Raw genomic sequence first — 14,244 nt, 5'->3', positions numbered from 1 at the left:
TTGCTACTCGATTGTCCTTCTGGCAATCATGAAAGAGCTCTTGAATTTTTTGCTGGGGAGGACATTCGGTTGAAAGTTTTGGGTCTACATTGGGATCCAACTTCGGATATTTTTCGAATTCAGGTAGAAGCGCGACCCATCGAACTACCTATCAAACGACAAATTCTTTCTGTCATTGACAAACTTTATGATCCGTTAGGATGGCTCTCACTGGTTGTTGTTGTAGCTAAAAGAATAATGCAGGAACTTTGGTTTCGCAAGTTTGATTGAGACGAGAGTCTGCCTGAGGATCTATTAGATCGTTGGAATAGCTATTATACTAGCCTGTCAAAGTTGGAAGAGATTCAGATCCCAAGGTGGACTGTTCAAATGAGATCAAGTTTGGGTTATGAACTTCATGGGTTTTCTGACGCTTCAGGCAAAGTGTATTCCGCTGTGGTATATTTACGTATTCTTCGAGAAGATGATGATGCGATAGTTACTTCACTATATGCCATGTCTAAAGTAGCTCCTCTTTTACCTGTGAGTATCCCACGACTTGAACTTTGTGGTGCTCAATTGTTAGCCAAGGCATTACGCTTTTTAATTGCTGCAATGGGAATTGAAAATGTACCATTATATTGCCACACCGATTCTACAGTGTGTTTCACTAGCAAGATGGAGACATGTTCCTACAGAGGACAACCCTGTCTATTGTTCTTCCAGGGGTCTCTTACCTGATCAGTTATTGAGTCATAATTTATGGTGGCGAGATCCTCCTTGGCTAGTGCATTACTCCTCATTTTGGCCGGCATATAGGGCATTATTGCCGGGTGGCGTTGACCTCGAACCGAAATCTTCGGTCAAAACTTGTCAGCTCGCTCACAATTCTGTCGAGGCGAAACAATTTCTCACTGATCTTACTGACAGAATTGCATCTTGGCCAAAGTTGATTAGAGTTACAGCCTATTGTCGACGGTTTATTGAAGCTCCTCTTCGAAGGTTCGGAAAGTTGACAGAAGATGAGGATCTGCTGTAGAGCCTTGCTCTCTCTGCATCGGAGAATAATAAGGCTTCTTAATGGTGTATCCAACAAGTGCAAAGTACTGCCTTTGATGTTGAGATACATGCTCTAAAAAAAGGAAACGTGATTCCATCAGATTCACCCTTGAAGACCTCGTACCCATTTCTGGATGGTTCGGGTGTTTTACGTTTGGGTGGTCGCTTACATCAGGCTCCTATTAGATATGAGGAAAAACATCCTGTAATATTGCCTAGTCATCGTATTAGTGAACTCATTGCTCTACACGCTCACATACGATCTATGCATGGTAGGATACAGCTCTCTTCATATACTCTTCGCCAAGCGTTTTGGATAATCGGGGGCCGAACTCTGGTTAAGAGTTTAATTCGTCGTTGTGTCTCGTGTGTACGTGAACGAGCTGTCACAGACCAACAACTTATGGGCAGCTTGCTTGATTTTAAGACAACTTGTAGGCCATTCACTCATACTGGGGTTGATTACGCTGATCCCTTTTCTGTGCGATTTGCTCCAGGTAGAGGTCAGAAAAGATATAAAGGCTATGTTGCGCTATTTATATGTTGTGTGACTCATGCAATTCACTTAGAATTTGTGTCAGATATATACAGCGACAATGGCACTACTTTTCAAGGTGCCGATTGCGAATTGAGACACAATGTTTCTCAAATTCGAAGGGATGTTGATTTAATGGATCTTTTCTCAGTGGAAGGTACGACCTGGCATTTTATTCCATCCGCAGCACCTAATTTTGGTGGACTCTGGGAAGCAGGCGTTAAAAGTCTTAAGCATCATTTTCAAAGATGTGTCGGTTCACATACCTTAACTTTTGAGGAATTTACTACGTCTCTAGCTAGAATAGGTTCATGCCTGAACTCGCGTCTAATAGGCCCTCTTTTGGATGACCCTGATGATTTCTCGTATCTGACACCAGGTCATTTCTTGATCGGTGCCCCTATGACTGGTGCTCCTGAACCTTCGGTGGAACTCGTTCCAGAAAATCGCTTGACCAGGTGGCAGATCGTGCAACGCATCGCGGAAATGTTTTGGCGAAGGTGGAATGTAGAATATTTGCATTCTTTACAACATCGCTATAAATGGAATCAGGAGCTACCCAACATTAAAGTTGGAGATATGGTATTAATTAAACATGATGCTCTTCCGCCTTCGAAGTGGACATTGGGTCGCATCATTATGTACTGTAAGGGAAAAGATAATTGTGTCCGTACGGTTAGAGTTAAAACTGCTGCCTCAGAGTTCGACCGTTCAATCTAAAAAATTTGCTTGTTGCCTATATCTTCGGTCGAGCCTGCTGAATTATCTGACTCTTGAACTGACTGTAAGTCAAAGGTTCTAATTGAAGCAAAATTCGTCTTATAAGATAATTGGTTTTAAGAACTCTCAAAGCTTTGAAGTATAATCATCTTACGTATTTTTAAAAATTGTTAATATTGTATTTAAAAAAAATACTTTCACTGTTTGTATATGGTATAGGTTCTTTATAAAGCTCCATTTTATTAGCATGTTATTTTCTTATTGTAGAGTATTTGTTATGGCAAGTGATCAATTCGTTTGTCTAATATTCAAATCGTTGATTTTGTGATTGTTTTTCACGGCGGGCGGCAAGAATTGTAATTTTTTAAACTTCTTTCGTGCTGTTTTAATACCACGAGGCGGGCGGTATGTTAAGAGCGTGTCTGTATTCTGTTCAATTCGGTTGAGTGTGTGTGGCGATTAGTGCCTAATTTTCGTCAGTAAGCGTCCTAATGCGCCCCGCGCCGGATCGTTCATGGAACGCCAGAGAGTTTTCATTTATTATGACCTAATAAAACGATTAAGAACAATTGTCAGAATAATCGTGAGTGTGAAGTTGTCTGATGTTTCTTTTATAATTAACATTTTATTAAAGGGTTTTTTTTAACTAAATAACGCAGGCAGTTGAGGAGAAGGCGCCCTTTAGAAAGGTGCCCTACTGACAGGCTCCATTGTAATTCATGAACTTACTATTAATTTCTAAAATTAGAAAAATGTCTGTACTATTTAAAAATCTCCTAAATTCATATTAAAATTAGAATAAAGTTTCTAGAGTTTCTCCATGTAAGCAACAGTCGTGCTAGCATGAAAAAAACGTCTAAAACCATGCACTTGTTATACATTTCTATTTCTTGTTACAGATCTTCTCCTGTGAGTAATTCTTCTCCTATGAGGCCTTGTCGAGGGCGAACACCTCCTTCTGTCGAGCCTAGTCCTGAGCGACTTTTCTCTTCTGCCAGGCGTTCTGCTGAGCGGCCTTCTTCTCCTGCCAGACGTTCTATTGAGCGACCTTCTTCTTCTGACAGCCCTCTTATACTTGCCAGGCGTATTTCTACTAAAAATGTAAATTCACGTGTAATATTACTGCAACACACTTTTCCGAAAAATGTTCGGGTTCACATAAGATACCCAGGTTCTTATAAAAAAATATTACCGAACGAAAAATATCGCGTTCTTACAACTTTAAGGGTGAAATCGTGGGAGTACTTGATTATAATATCCTTCGTGGCCTATATAAATGCACAACCTCAATTAAACATCGCGTTTCAGTGGACATGGAATCTGGTATGATGGCTCGTATGGACTCTAAAGAATTTTCTGGAGGCTCAGCATATGAAATATACGAAGACCAGCGACACCCAAAACTTTGAATAATTTTTTTGTAGTTTTCTATCATTATTGGTATTTATTCGATTTGAGGAAAAGAATATTTAATACAACATATAAATTTCTATAATTATTTATTTTTTGAGTTTATTTGTTTAATTATACAGTGAACACTAGATATAGGGCCCCCTGATATAGTTCTTCCAAGAATTGACGCCGCGCCGGAAGTAGGCGTAAAAGGAGCTGCGCAGAGTAAGGAACGGTCACTCAGGCGTGAACAAAAAAAGCGTTTCCTACAAAACGGCACACTATCTGCGTAATTCCCCAACTCCTTCAGCCCCAGAACCGGCCCATTATCAGAGTTTCACTGTATTTAAGGTTATACAAATATATTAATTCTTCTAAGATTCTTGATAGACTTCAAGAAAATCGGAAACTTTAATGCATAATTGATAGTTCAACCAAAAACTATTTTAAAAAGATTAAGCAATCAAGAGTATTAATTTTTTACCGAAAAAGAAGAATTCTCAACAAAATGGTTACATTTTAAATCTAAAATTAAGTTTGAACTAAACTGATGAATCTTCAACCGAAACAAGAATGACTTTTGTACAAAGTGGTTCAACTTTCAGTAATTTTAGCTTAAGCAGAAAACAGTTAAATTTAACCAAAAATATTAATTCTCAAAAAAAATCTTGAATTTTCGGACTAAAATAATGAATATTTAACAGAAAAATATATTATTATAAAAGTAGTTTAACTTGCAACGAATTAGTTTGATTTTCAACCAAAAATATAAGGCTTAGAAAGAATGATGAATCTTTAAGAACAATTAAATTAATTTGTTTAAAGGAGTTTATTATTCAAACAAGTAGTTAAATTTTCAACTAGGCAGATGAACTTTGACCAAAAAGAGTAATTTTCTACCCAAAAAGAAGAATTCTCATCAGAATACGTGAATTTCCATGCAGAAAAAAAAACATTTTTTAAATTAAATAAAAATATTAATTTTAAAACGATAAAATCATAAGTATTTGATTAAAGTGATGGGTCTTCAATAGAACAAATTTATTTTCAGCAAAGTAGTTCTACTCTCAACCAAGGAAGATTTAAATTGAAATAAAAAGAAGTTGAATTTAACTAAAAAATTCTAATTTAAAAAAATAGTTGAAACCATATCCAAAACAGTTTTACTGTCAATTAAATAGTTGCATTTTTATCCGATAAGATAAAAAATTTTCCCTACATCGATCAATTATTAACCCTGAAAGGCGAATTTTTAACAAAATAATTTAATTTTAATTGAAAGAGATGGTTTCGACCAGATAGAATTTCCTAAATAATTTGTTGTTCATTTTTTTTCTACTGTTTTGAGAAAAGCAAAGCATAACCTGAAATTTATAAAACTTTTCAGATTCCCTCAATATCTTATCTACAATCTACTTTAAATATTCGTATCAGTTTTAACGAATGCAGTAAATTTCTTTTCTTGAAATTATTTATGTACCTAAAAATAAGTATCGTCTACAGTCTTATAGAGAAATCTAATTAGTTCTTTATCTACCTTGATAAAATGAAGATTATTTATACACTGCCTTTTTGCTTAGGGACTATTCTTAATTATTTTGGTAAATATAATAATATAATATACTTATACCTATGAGTTATTGTTTAGGCTTTCCCCAAACAATATTTTCTCCTATATGATCTGCTTTCTATATCCTGATTGCTATTTATTCTGAGCTCGACCTGAATGCCCGAAATGTGTATTTTAAGATTTTTTATTTCGGCACTTTTTAGTAAATTGTTAGACAGTTTTTTTAATCAATGAATGAAAATGAAGAAGTTATTTCCCTTAGATTAATAAATTGAAAAATATATAACATCTTACTGAGGCCAATTTTGACGCGCTTTATTATTAAGGGGATTTATTAGAATCAGAAAACGGTACTCCATTTTCTAGCTGCACGGTTACATATTTGTGACGGATGTTTTTCATACGTCATCTTAATGTCATTCTGCTTTGCTGACAAGACTCGCCCGCGGCGAGTCGAATCATCCAATACGAATTACCCTTTTATTGTTATGAAATTAAGGCCAATTAAAATAACTGAAATTGTGCTAGCGTGGCTTGATTCAATTTTGATTTAAAAAATTAGTTCATCCATATAATTAGCAAAAATTAAAAATATATATATTATATAAAATCTGTTAATATTTGCAGTAATAATGGGAATTTTTAAGTGCAAACAAAGGTATAGCTGTGCGGAAAAGTGGAAGGCAGGAGCGTATCTACCGTCGTATCAGCCATATCAATCGTACGGGGCCTCCGAGGTCCGGAGTTACCAAATAAGATTTAAAGAATTAAATTTTAGTTCATTTTCTTAAAAAGTCCTCCCCCAAGAAAATTGGAGACAGGGCCCCCTCAGGTATACCTACGTCACGGGCTGAAACCTATTCCCTGAAAGTGAATTAGTAGTAATCAGTTAAAAACTACTGATTAGGAAAGATGTGTAATTCGAATATTAAATCTTATTAATAAATTATTATCATTAGACATAAATTCGTAAATCCGTTCCCCAGTGGGCAAAATATTTAGCGACGTCTTTACGACATTGTTACGGCATCTTTACGACAACTTTACGACATCCTATGTCCATGTCGTTTTTGGAATCTTTGCGATATCGTAAAGACGTCGTCAGATCATACGACTTATTTACGATATCGTAAAGACACCTTAACGACACGGACATACGATGTCGTAAGGTTGTCGTAAAGATGTAAAGACTTCGCCAAACGTTGTGCCCACTGGGTTCGTTTCTCCTCTCATAACTTCTGAACCGCTGCATGAAAAGTCGTGAAAATTTGTACAGTAATAGATCATGTCCCGGGCAAGTTATAGGCATGTTTTTATTAGCGAAAGCATTATCGATTTTTACCCCACCCTCACAACTCCTACATACGGTCATACCAACAAATTTACGCTAGTTATATGAATAAACTAATTCTGCTCATTATTTAATCAAGCCAGGCTTTCATCATTTCAGTTTTTTGTAATCAGCCATAATTTGATAACAGTAAAAGGGTCATTCGTCCTAGATGATTCGACTTGCCACGGGGTATTTGTCTCCTCTGGTTTGACAAGGTATGAGCGTCACTGCTATTGTATATACCTTTTTCATTTTTAGGCAAATTACAAACCTTTTTTTGAAAAACGTCTCTTGACAGCAAAACAAAATAATATTGACATGAAATGTGCAAAAAATTAGACAAAAATAGTCCACTGTGCGGCCAGAAAATAAAATACTGTTTTCTGGCTCTAAAAAATTCCCTTAAGAGTGATATTGAGCATCAGTTCAAGTTCCTGCACGTACATTCCAAAGTCGTAATGCTTATTCTAACGCAAAGCTTGTGCCCCGATTCAATGGCGAACTGACTTGTTAAATTGTATGACACGCTATCTTATGGTGAGTGGAGCCTAATTCGTCAAGTCACGTACTGCTTTTCTAACTTGATCTTCCTCAGCGAATGGAGACCACCTCGTACAATTAGGTGCCACTGTGTGCAGCTTGATGCTTCACGGCAAGCGGGAATAACTCTTACTCTTAATTCTATTTTTGATTTCTGATTTGACCATCCACCTAACTTTTATTCATTACGCTAATCAAACGAGACGGCCGGAATGTTGATACTTTTTTTAACCCTAGTTTATATTATTTAATTAAAATCTAAGATAAGTTTATAATTCGGTTGTTATTATACTTGTGACCTCTTTTTGAGAACAAGCTCGACGCGCTACATTATTGAAAGTGATATTGATTATCGGTTCGAGTTCCAATCTGTGCATTCTAATGTTTGAATGCTTATTCTAAGGTGAAAATTTTTTAACCTTAATTAAATAACTATTGAAAATTGTCTTGGGCTTGTGCTTTTATCCGGATTATTGTGAACTGAAGTCATAAGTGATCCATTGACTGTGACCAGTTCTTTTCTTTACTGAGTCATATTAAAGAAATTTTCCTTACTCGATCATCTTCTGGTGTAGTGGAAAGTGACTTGTCGGACGATATACACCTCCAATTTACGTCTATAATACTGTACATCTGCAAGAAAGAAGGTCAATATTTCTTTACGCAAAAGGAGTTCGATTTTCTTCCTTTATTCGCTTTTACTAGAAGTTTTACTTCAAATGTGAAAACTACCTTGCAGACAGTTATCGCGTCAAAAATATAGTACACAAAATTGGCGTGCAACTTTCAGTCGCGGGCAATTGTGGAACATGTCATAAGTTCTCTCTTAGTCCTCGTTGTCGTAGTCGTCAGAGTTTCTCAATTTTTATCTCATTTGATTGCGATTCACTGTAATCAAACGGGAAGCATCTTTAATTGACATATAGTCTGCTGTTTTAGAATGCTTCGTAACCTTCACGAATACTTCGTTAGTGTCAGAGTTCTGCGTAAAAACTAAGTTTGCGGACGTGTTTCAAGAACTTTATGCTATCTCCTTTTCCCTCTCAAAATGCGTCTGCTTTCAGAATATCTCCAATCTTTTCACCGTTTCAGAAAAATTAATAGTTGTACCCCAAATATTAATTTCTCCATTATTAGAGGGACGTCATGCAGGTTTCATTAACCCGAGGATGACGTATAACCCCTAATATTAAATAAATCTTCTTTGTTTTATTTCCAAAGTCAGTTGCCGAATTATATATTATAGTCTTTTATTGTCCCGGCAAGCGGAGTAGATGTATTTTTTAACCGGTTTAAGCAAATATCAGTATCACCGAAGGCGTTGAAGAGAACTTTAATTAATTATTTATCTACCTTGAAACAATGAAGATGGTTCATACACTGGTCTTTCCCTTAGTGATTACCCTTAATTATCTTTGTGAATATTTGTGAATATAATAGTATAATACCATTTTAACTTTATTCACTTTTTGTGCTTTCCGCAAGTAACATGTCATTCAACATGGTCTGCTTTCAATATCCCGAATGCTATTTTTCCAAACTGCGTCCGACTTTGTCTGCAATGAATGTGAATATATTCCAGAAAAATCGTCGCAAAAACAGAACGTGTGTCCTTAAAAATGGAATTCGCCAATTTTCTGTTGTTTTATGGAACTTGTTAGAATTTCAGAACTTTCGGAATCCGAAAGTACTCTGAGCAAAACTCGAAGCGCAAATTCCTCCTTGTCAGTGACCCCAAATTTGGTATGTAGATATGGTAACGGGCTGTCGCGTCGTGTTCCTCTGAAGCTTCCCTGTGCAAGCGCAGTGCGTCTACCTGCCAAAGTTGAAATCACTACTCCTTATTCGAATTCCGTTCAAATGAGAAGGCAACTTCCAAAATGGGCCGATATCTAAACGCGATGCTAGTTCGAGTCAGAGTGCCAAAGCAGCCCCCAGAAAAGAACACTTCCACTCGGAAAATCATAAATGAAGGGCTGGAGCGACAGCAGATGAACTTAAAGTTTTATTATATTTAGAGAAAGTTAGAAACTTCTGCCAAACACGTGTAGAGAAAACGCACGCCACACTTTTTTCGTCATAAATTTAACTCTTTAGTTAAAAATCAGTACTTTTTTATTCAAAAGTCAGCTTTTATGATGGAGAAGTCATCTTTCTTGGTTGCCGCAAATATTCAAAAGTGCTACTTTTTAGAGCCTAATGCAACTGTTTGTTTAGAAACTAAATTTTGTTTTTTGAAAATTCGCCTTGCCGGATTAAAAATTTGCCTTTTTGGATTGAAAATTCTTCTCTTTTAGTAACAAATCTTGTATAGTTGAAAAATCAACAATTTTGTTGAAAATACAATATATTTCGACTTGAAATCTGTTTTATCCAAAGTGCTTTCTATTAAATTTAATATGGTATTTAAACATAGCCGCAAATTAGTAGCGCAATTTGTTGAAGACTGCCCTTATGTTTTGAAAACTGTAGTATTTGAAATATATATTACTTAGAACCCTTTCATGTGTTTATAAATAAATTAAGTAATTTCTTAAAAGTTTTAAGAAAATTGTATAACCTCCTTTTATTACATTTTAATTATCGTTCATTATATAGCCGGATTTTTTCTCTTTTTGTAGACAATGTCTAACATAAAACATAATTGATAATCATAAAGTGAAGTGGATATTAAAATTGCTACAATATCTTTAGTACAATTTTTTATTTAATTTTAAATTGTTTTCAGTTACAGTTCTAAAAACAAGCACTCAGAAAAACATGCTTTAAGTCAAAGAAAAATATTCATTGGATCATAGTCAAGCCCCATGAAGTTTAACACGTATTTACCATAAGAAAGCAGGACGTTTTTATAAATTTTATGTAGAATTAAAATTTTCTTTGCCATTTGAATATTGTTATTACTAAGAAACATTGTTGTTTATAGTAACACATTGTTAAAACAATTATTTTTGTTAACTTTATTTCATTACTGCCGAGTTCTAACTGAAAATTTGCAAATAAGTTCAATTGTAAAGAGAAATGTTTCCTTATCTTTATTTTTTTTAACTTATTATTTTATCATTTTATTTTATAATTTTCTAAACTTATATTAAATTTATAAATTTTGTTGATTTATATACTATCTATATTTAAAAATATCTAAGAATTACAAAAATGTTGAAACGTTGCAGTATGTTAGGTAATCATATAAACAGAGTGCGGACGAGCCCAGTCTGAAGTTGCACACAGAGCCTAAACACGGCTCCTTCGTTGAAGAGAACCGCCGCATACGTCTTGTATGTCTTGTAAAGTCTTGTGAAGTTGTATCCCGGCGATACCGGGCGAACTCTCTGAGTATGTAGCCTTATCCTTGCATGCGCGATTCTACAGGAATGAATGAACCGTTTTTCTAGCTGTTCATGGAAATAATAAGGACTCTATTTAAAAAACCGTAGATGCGGTTCAAAACGATCAAACGCGCAGAGCACCCGACAATGGTTCAAAAAGCAGTGCCGATCACCCTAGAGTTCAAGGTACTGAAAATGATTTAGATGGAAACACGACGACGATCCGGCTAACGGCTCACGTTAAGTGACAAATTCACTCAAGAATTACTTGCTGAATTGCAACGATTCCAAGATTATTCCTGTTTCGGGAGACTTTAGGGCGCATATGCACATTCTGGGAAGCCAGAATCTCCCAGAGATTCAGCACGTTTATCGTCATTCTTTGCGAAATGAAACTGTTTACCTCTTGAGAATTGGATATGAACGCATAGCGATTACGCAATTGATGTATGATAAAGTCGCAGACGAAGAGGAGGAAGAGAAAGTTAAGACCAACCGCAGAAAGCAGGTATCTACTGAGAGATGATCACGATTTCAGGATAAAGAGGAACGTGAAGATCCAGATTCGTCCTATGTCCCAAGATATGGCTGAAATGGATGTCCCCATTCGTGAGGATATCTCGAAGAAGATCGACATTTGGACCATGAATTGTTCAGTTTACGGTGCGGCGGAACTTTGAATGATTCAAATCGAAGGCTAAAACTGACGATGGATCAAAAGATGAAAAGACTCTTTCATCAGCTTAACAAGAAGAATGGATGAACAAGACACAACGTGTCCCGTGTTCAGTGTGTGATTAACTACATATCATTTAGTTGACCGTTCACGGAAAGGGTTCAAAAGTTTGCCCAAAATTTGAGGATCTACAATCACACTCTGAACAAGTTAAATCTGCGTACAATCAAGCAGCATACTGTCGACAAAATACGTGTGTTGTCTGGCGCAAGAAGGAAAGTACAGAAAAAGGAGGGATAATTAAAAAAGAATCAAAAGTTTCTTGCTGGAATTAAAAAGTAAACACTGAAAATATCTTCCGCTTCAAGCAGCATTGCGACAACCTGATAAAATTTGAAAAGGATTATCCGTCCATTCCAAAGAAGCGAAAAAAGTATCAAGCTCTTCTTGCGCAAGAATTTTACTTCTACGAACCAACATCCGGTCCGCATCTTCAAATCATCTTTAAAGTCTCTACTATATCCCGACTTCACCCAGAGCATCACAAACCAATAGCTTGTTTGAACACGCTTTATAAGATATTTGCAGCTATCTTGGACGACAGAATTGTTCTAAGAATTGAGCTTGTGTGGAGATATATATACGAACAAGGTGGCTCGAAAAAAAATGTAGCATCATGCCGAGAGAACCAGTTAATTGACAGGCGCGTCTGAAAAGCTGCAGCAGCCCACCAGCCCGCCCTATAAATGGCCTGAATTGACTACCACAAAGCTTTCGAACCCTTTAGAAAACTAGATTTACTATCTCATCTAGAAATTATCATGGACAACAAACAGGGTCACCTTCCAGATGGGCCTCTTTCAGGATGGCAATCCTGGATACCCCTGCGGCGACACTAATCATCGTGATAATAAGGTTCCTTATGTATTTTATATAGATAACCTGAAAATCTATTCTTCTAGTTTAAAGCAACTTCAGAGTGCTTTAAATATCGTCAAGGGATAAGCCGGGATATAAGGGTATAGGTGTTATTAGGCATCACACTGGAGAGACCAATACATACCTGGGCGTGCCTCAGAGCTTCATTCAGATCTTAACATGAACGTGGTACCTGTGACTATCATGCTTCCCGTCTCTGTTCTACTCTACTTGTTTGGGGTGATTCAATACTAGATAATTCTAAGAATCTGTATTCCCCCTACACTATACTTCCTCGTACACTGCCCTTTCCCACTTTTCTCAGATAAACACCTTAGTCGCAGACAGTATAGTTGACAAAGAGGAATTCTGTACAAAATGAGAACGAAGGAGCGTAAAGGAAAAAGGCTGAAATCTAATAGATTGAATTGAATTGCAAGTTATCTATTTAATTACAATGTGAAATATCTTAAAAGGAAGTTTTCACTAGTAATATAGTAAAGCGGCTACTGAAACACTGACAAACCAAGCAAGGTTCTGTTCCGTGCTAAGTTACCGACGTTAGTATCATCTTTGTCTCTCAAGAGGATCTCTCTTGGAAATTTACGCACACTTAAAACTTCGGTGGTTGGAAAATAAAAAGTAAACGGGAAAATCTAAAAGTTAAACCTAGGTTCTAGGTGTGAAATTTTGTACATAGTCGTAGTGAAACCTCTACTTGGAACTTTCCAAATGTGTGTCCAATGGCTCTACTACTATAGCTTGAATAATTAATTCCTTCGATTTATCGCTTTTAATTTCTTGACCGCTTAAACTTTCGTGGTTGAAACTTCATATCTTTGGTCAAGAATTCGTCTTTTCGTTCAAAAAATTCCCTTTTTTGTAGAAAGTAAATCTTTTTTAGATAAAAATTCAACTGTTTGGTTAAAAGTTATTCTTTTTTGTTCGGGGATTGAACTATTTCTTTGAGAATTCTTTTTTCAGTTAAATTCCACTGGTTTTCATTTGAAAAATCTATAATAAATTTATAATAACCTTAGACTAATAGCTATCTCATTTCCCTACTCAGAATTGGGTGACTTTTTTATTTTATTCCTATCGTCTTAATTCAACAAGTAGTCTAGCAATCAAATTCTCATTTTTGGATTAAACTGAAAATTAGAGTGTATAGAAGATTTTTTGTCTCTTCTGAAAAGCGGCCAAATGTAAGTTGATTTATTTTCCTGTGCTATCCTTTACTTGATACTGTTCACAAATTAAAAAAGATGTATCGATTATAATTTAGAATTTCCCTTTTCTTTTTCCATCGTCTTTTTATTTTCAACATTTTTATTGATTTGCGGTTATTTTTTTCTTCATTAATTATTACCTTTTACCCAGAAACTTTTATCCCAGACACGTCCCATAGATATCCTAGATATCCTGGGGATATTCTAATTTTCGCTTTGCAAGAAATCCGACGAGAGATCCTTGCGATATTTCTGGGACTTATAATCTTAATCTTAATCTTAATCTTATCTAATCTGGTCATGTACTGATTTACTAGGTAGTCTGATAAGTCCCTGAAAAATGAAACACGGAGACGTTTTTTTGGCCAAAGTCGGTTTTATTTTTCATCATACTCTCCTTTTAGGTCGATTGAGCGAGTCCAACGATTTTCTAAATTTTTGATACCGTCCGAAAAGTACTCGATCGGAAGGTCTCCAAAATAGGCCTCAGTTTCAGCTATGAGCATGAGCATGAATAAACAGGCGCATTGTCGTGATGATAAAGCGGTTTTTTCTTCTTCAAATGCGGTCGTTTTTCGGCGATTTCGATTTTCAATCAGTCTAATACTGATGAATAGTATGCTTCGGTTATGGTTTTACCTTTTTCAAAATAGTCCACGAATATTATGCCATGTGCATCCCAAAATACGGAGGCCATAACCTTTCCGACCTATTGTTGCGTTTTTGGACACTTCGGAGCACTTTGGCCAGGTGGAACCCACTGTTTTGCCTGTTGCATTGACTCAGGAGTGTAGTAGTGGATCCAGGTTTCATCCATGGTTATGAATCAGCGCAAAAACTCGGTCGGCTTACGCGAAAATATTGCCAAGTTCTGCTGGGAAGTTGTCACACGAATTCGTTTTTGGTCCACTGTGAGCAAACGCGGCACCCATCGCGCGCAGAGCTTCTTCATGCCCAAAACTGA

General features: G+C 36.1%; 1 protein-coding gene across 1 annotated transcript; it reads left to right on the top strand.

Annotated features, from left to right (window-relative positions):
* The first annotated feature begins 1,303 nt into the window (after positions 1 to 1,303).
* On the top strand, positions 1,304 to 10,705 carry LOC117181048. The gene is made up of 3 exons (XM_033373616.1): positions 1,304 to 2,214; positions 3,193 to 3,377; positions 10,566 to 10,705. Exons 1-3 carry the CDS (start codon positions 1,304 to 1,306, stop codon positions 10,703 to 10,705), a joined length of 1,236 nt encoding a protein of 411 aa, XP_033229507.1.
* Positions 10,706 to 14,244: the final 3,539 nt, after the last annotated feature.

Source organism: Belonocnema kinseyi, chromosome 10, assembly GCF_010883055.1.
Source record: "Belonocnema kinseyi isolate 2016_QV_RU_SX_M_011 chromosome 10, B_treatae_v1, whole genome shotgun sequence".
NCBI classification, from domain to species: Eukaryota; Metazoa; Arthropoda; class Insecta; order Hymenoptera; family Cynipidae; genus Belonocnema; species Belonocnema kinseyi.
This window is presented reverse-complemented; position numbering and strand designations above follow the sequence as displayed.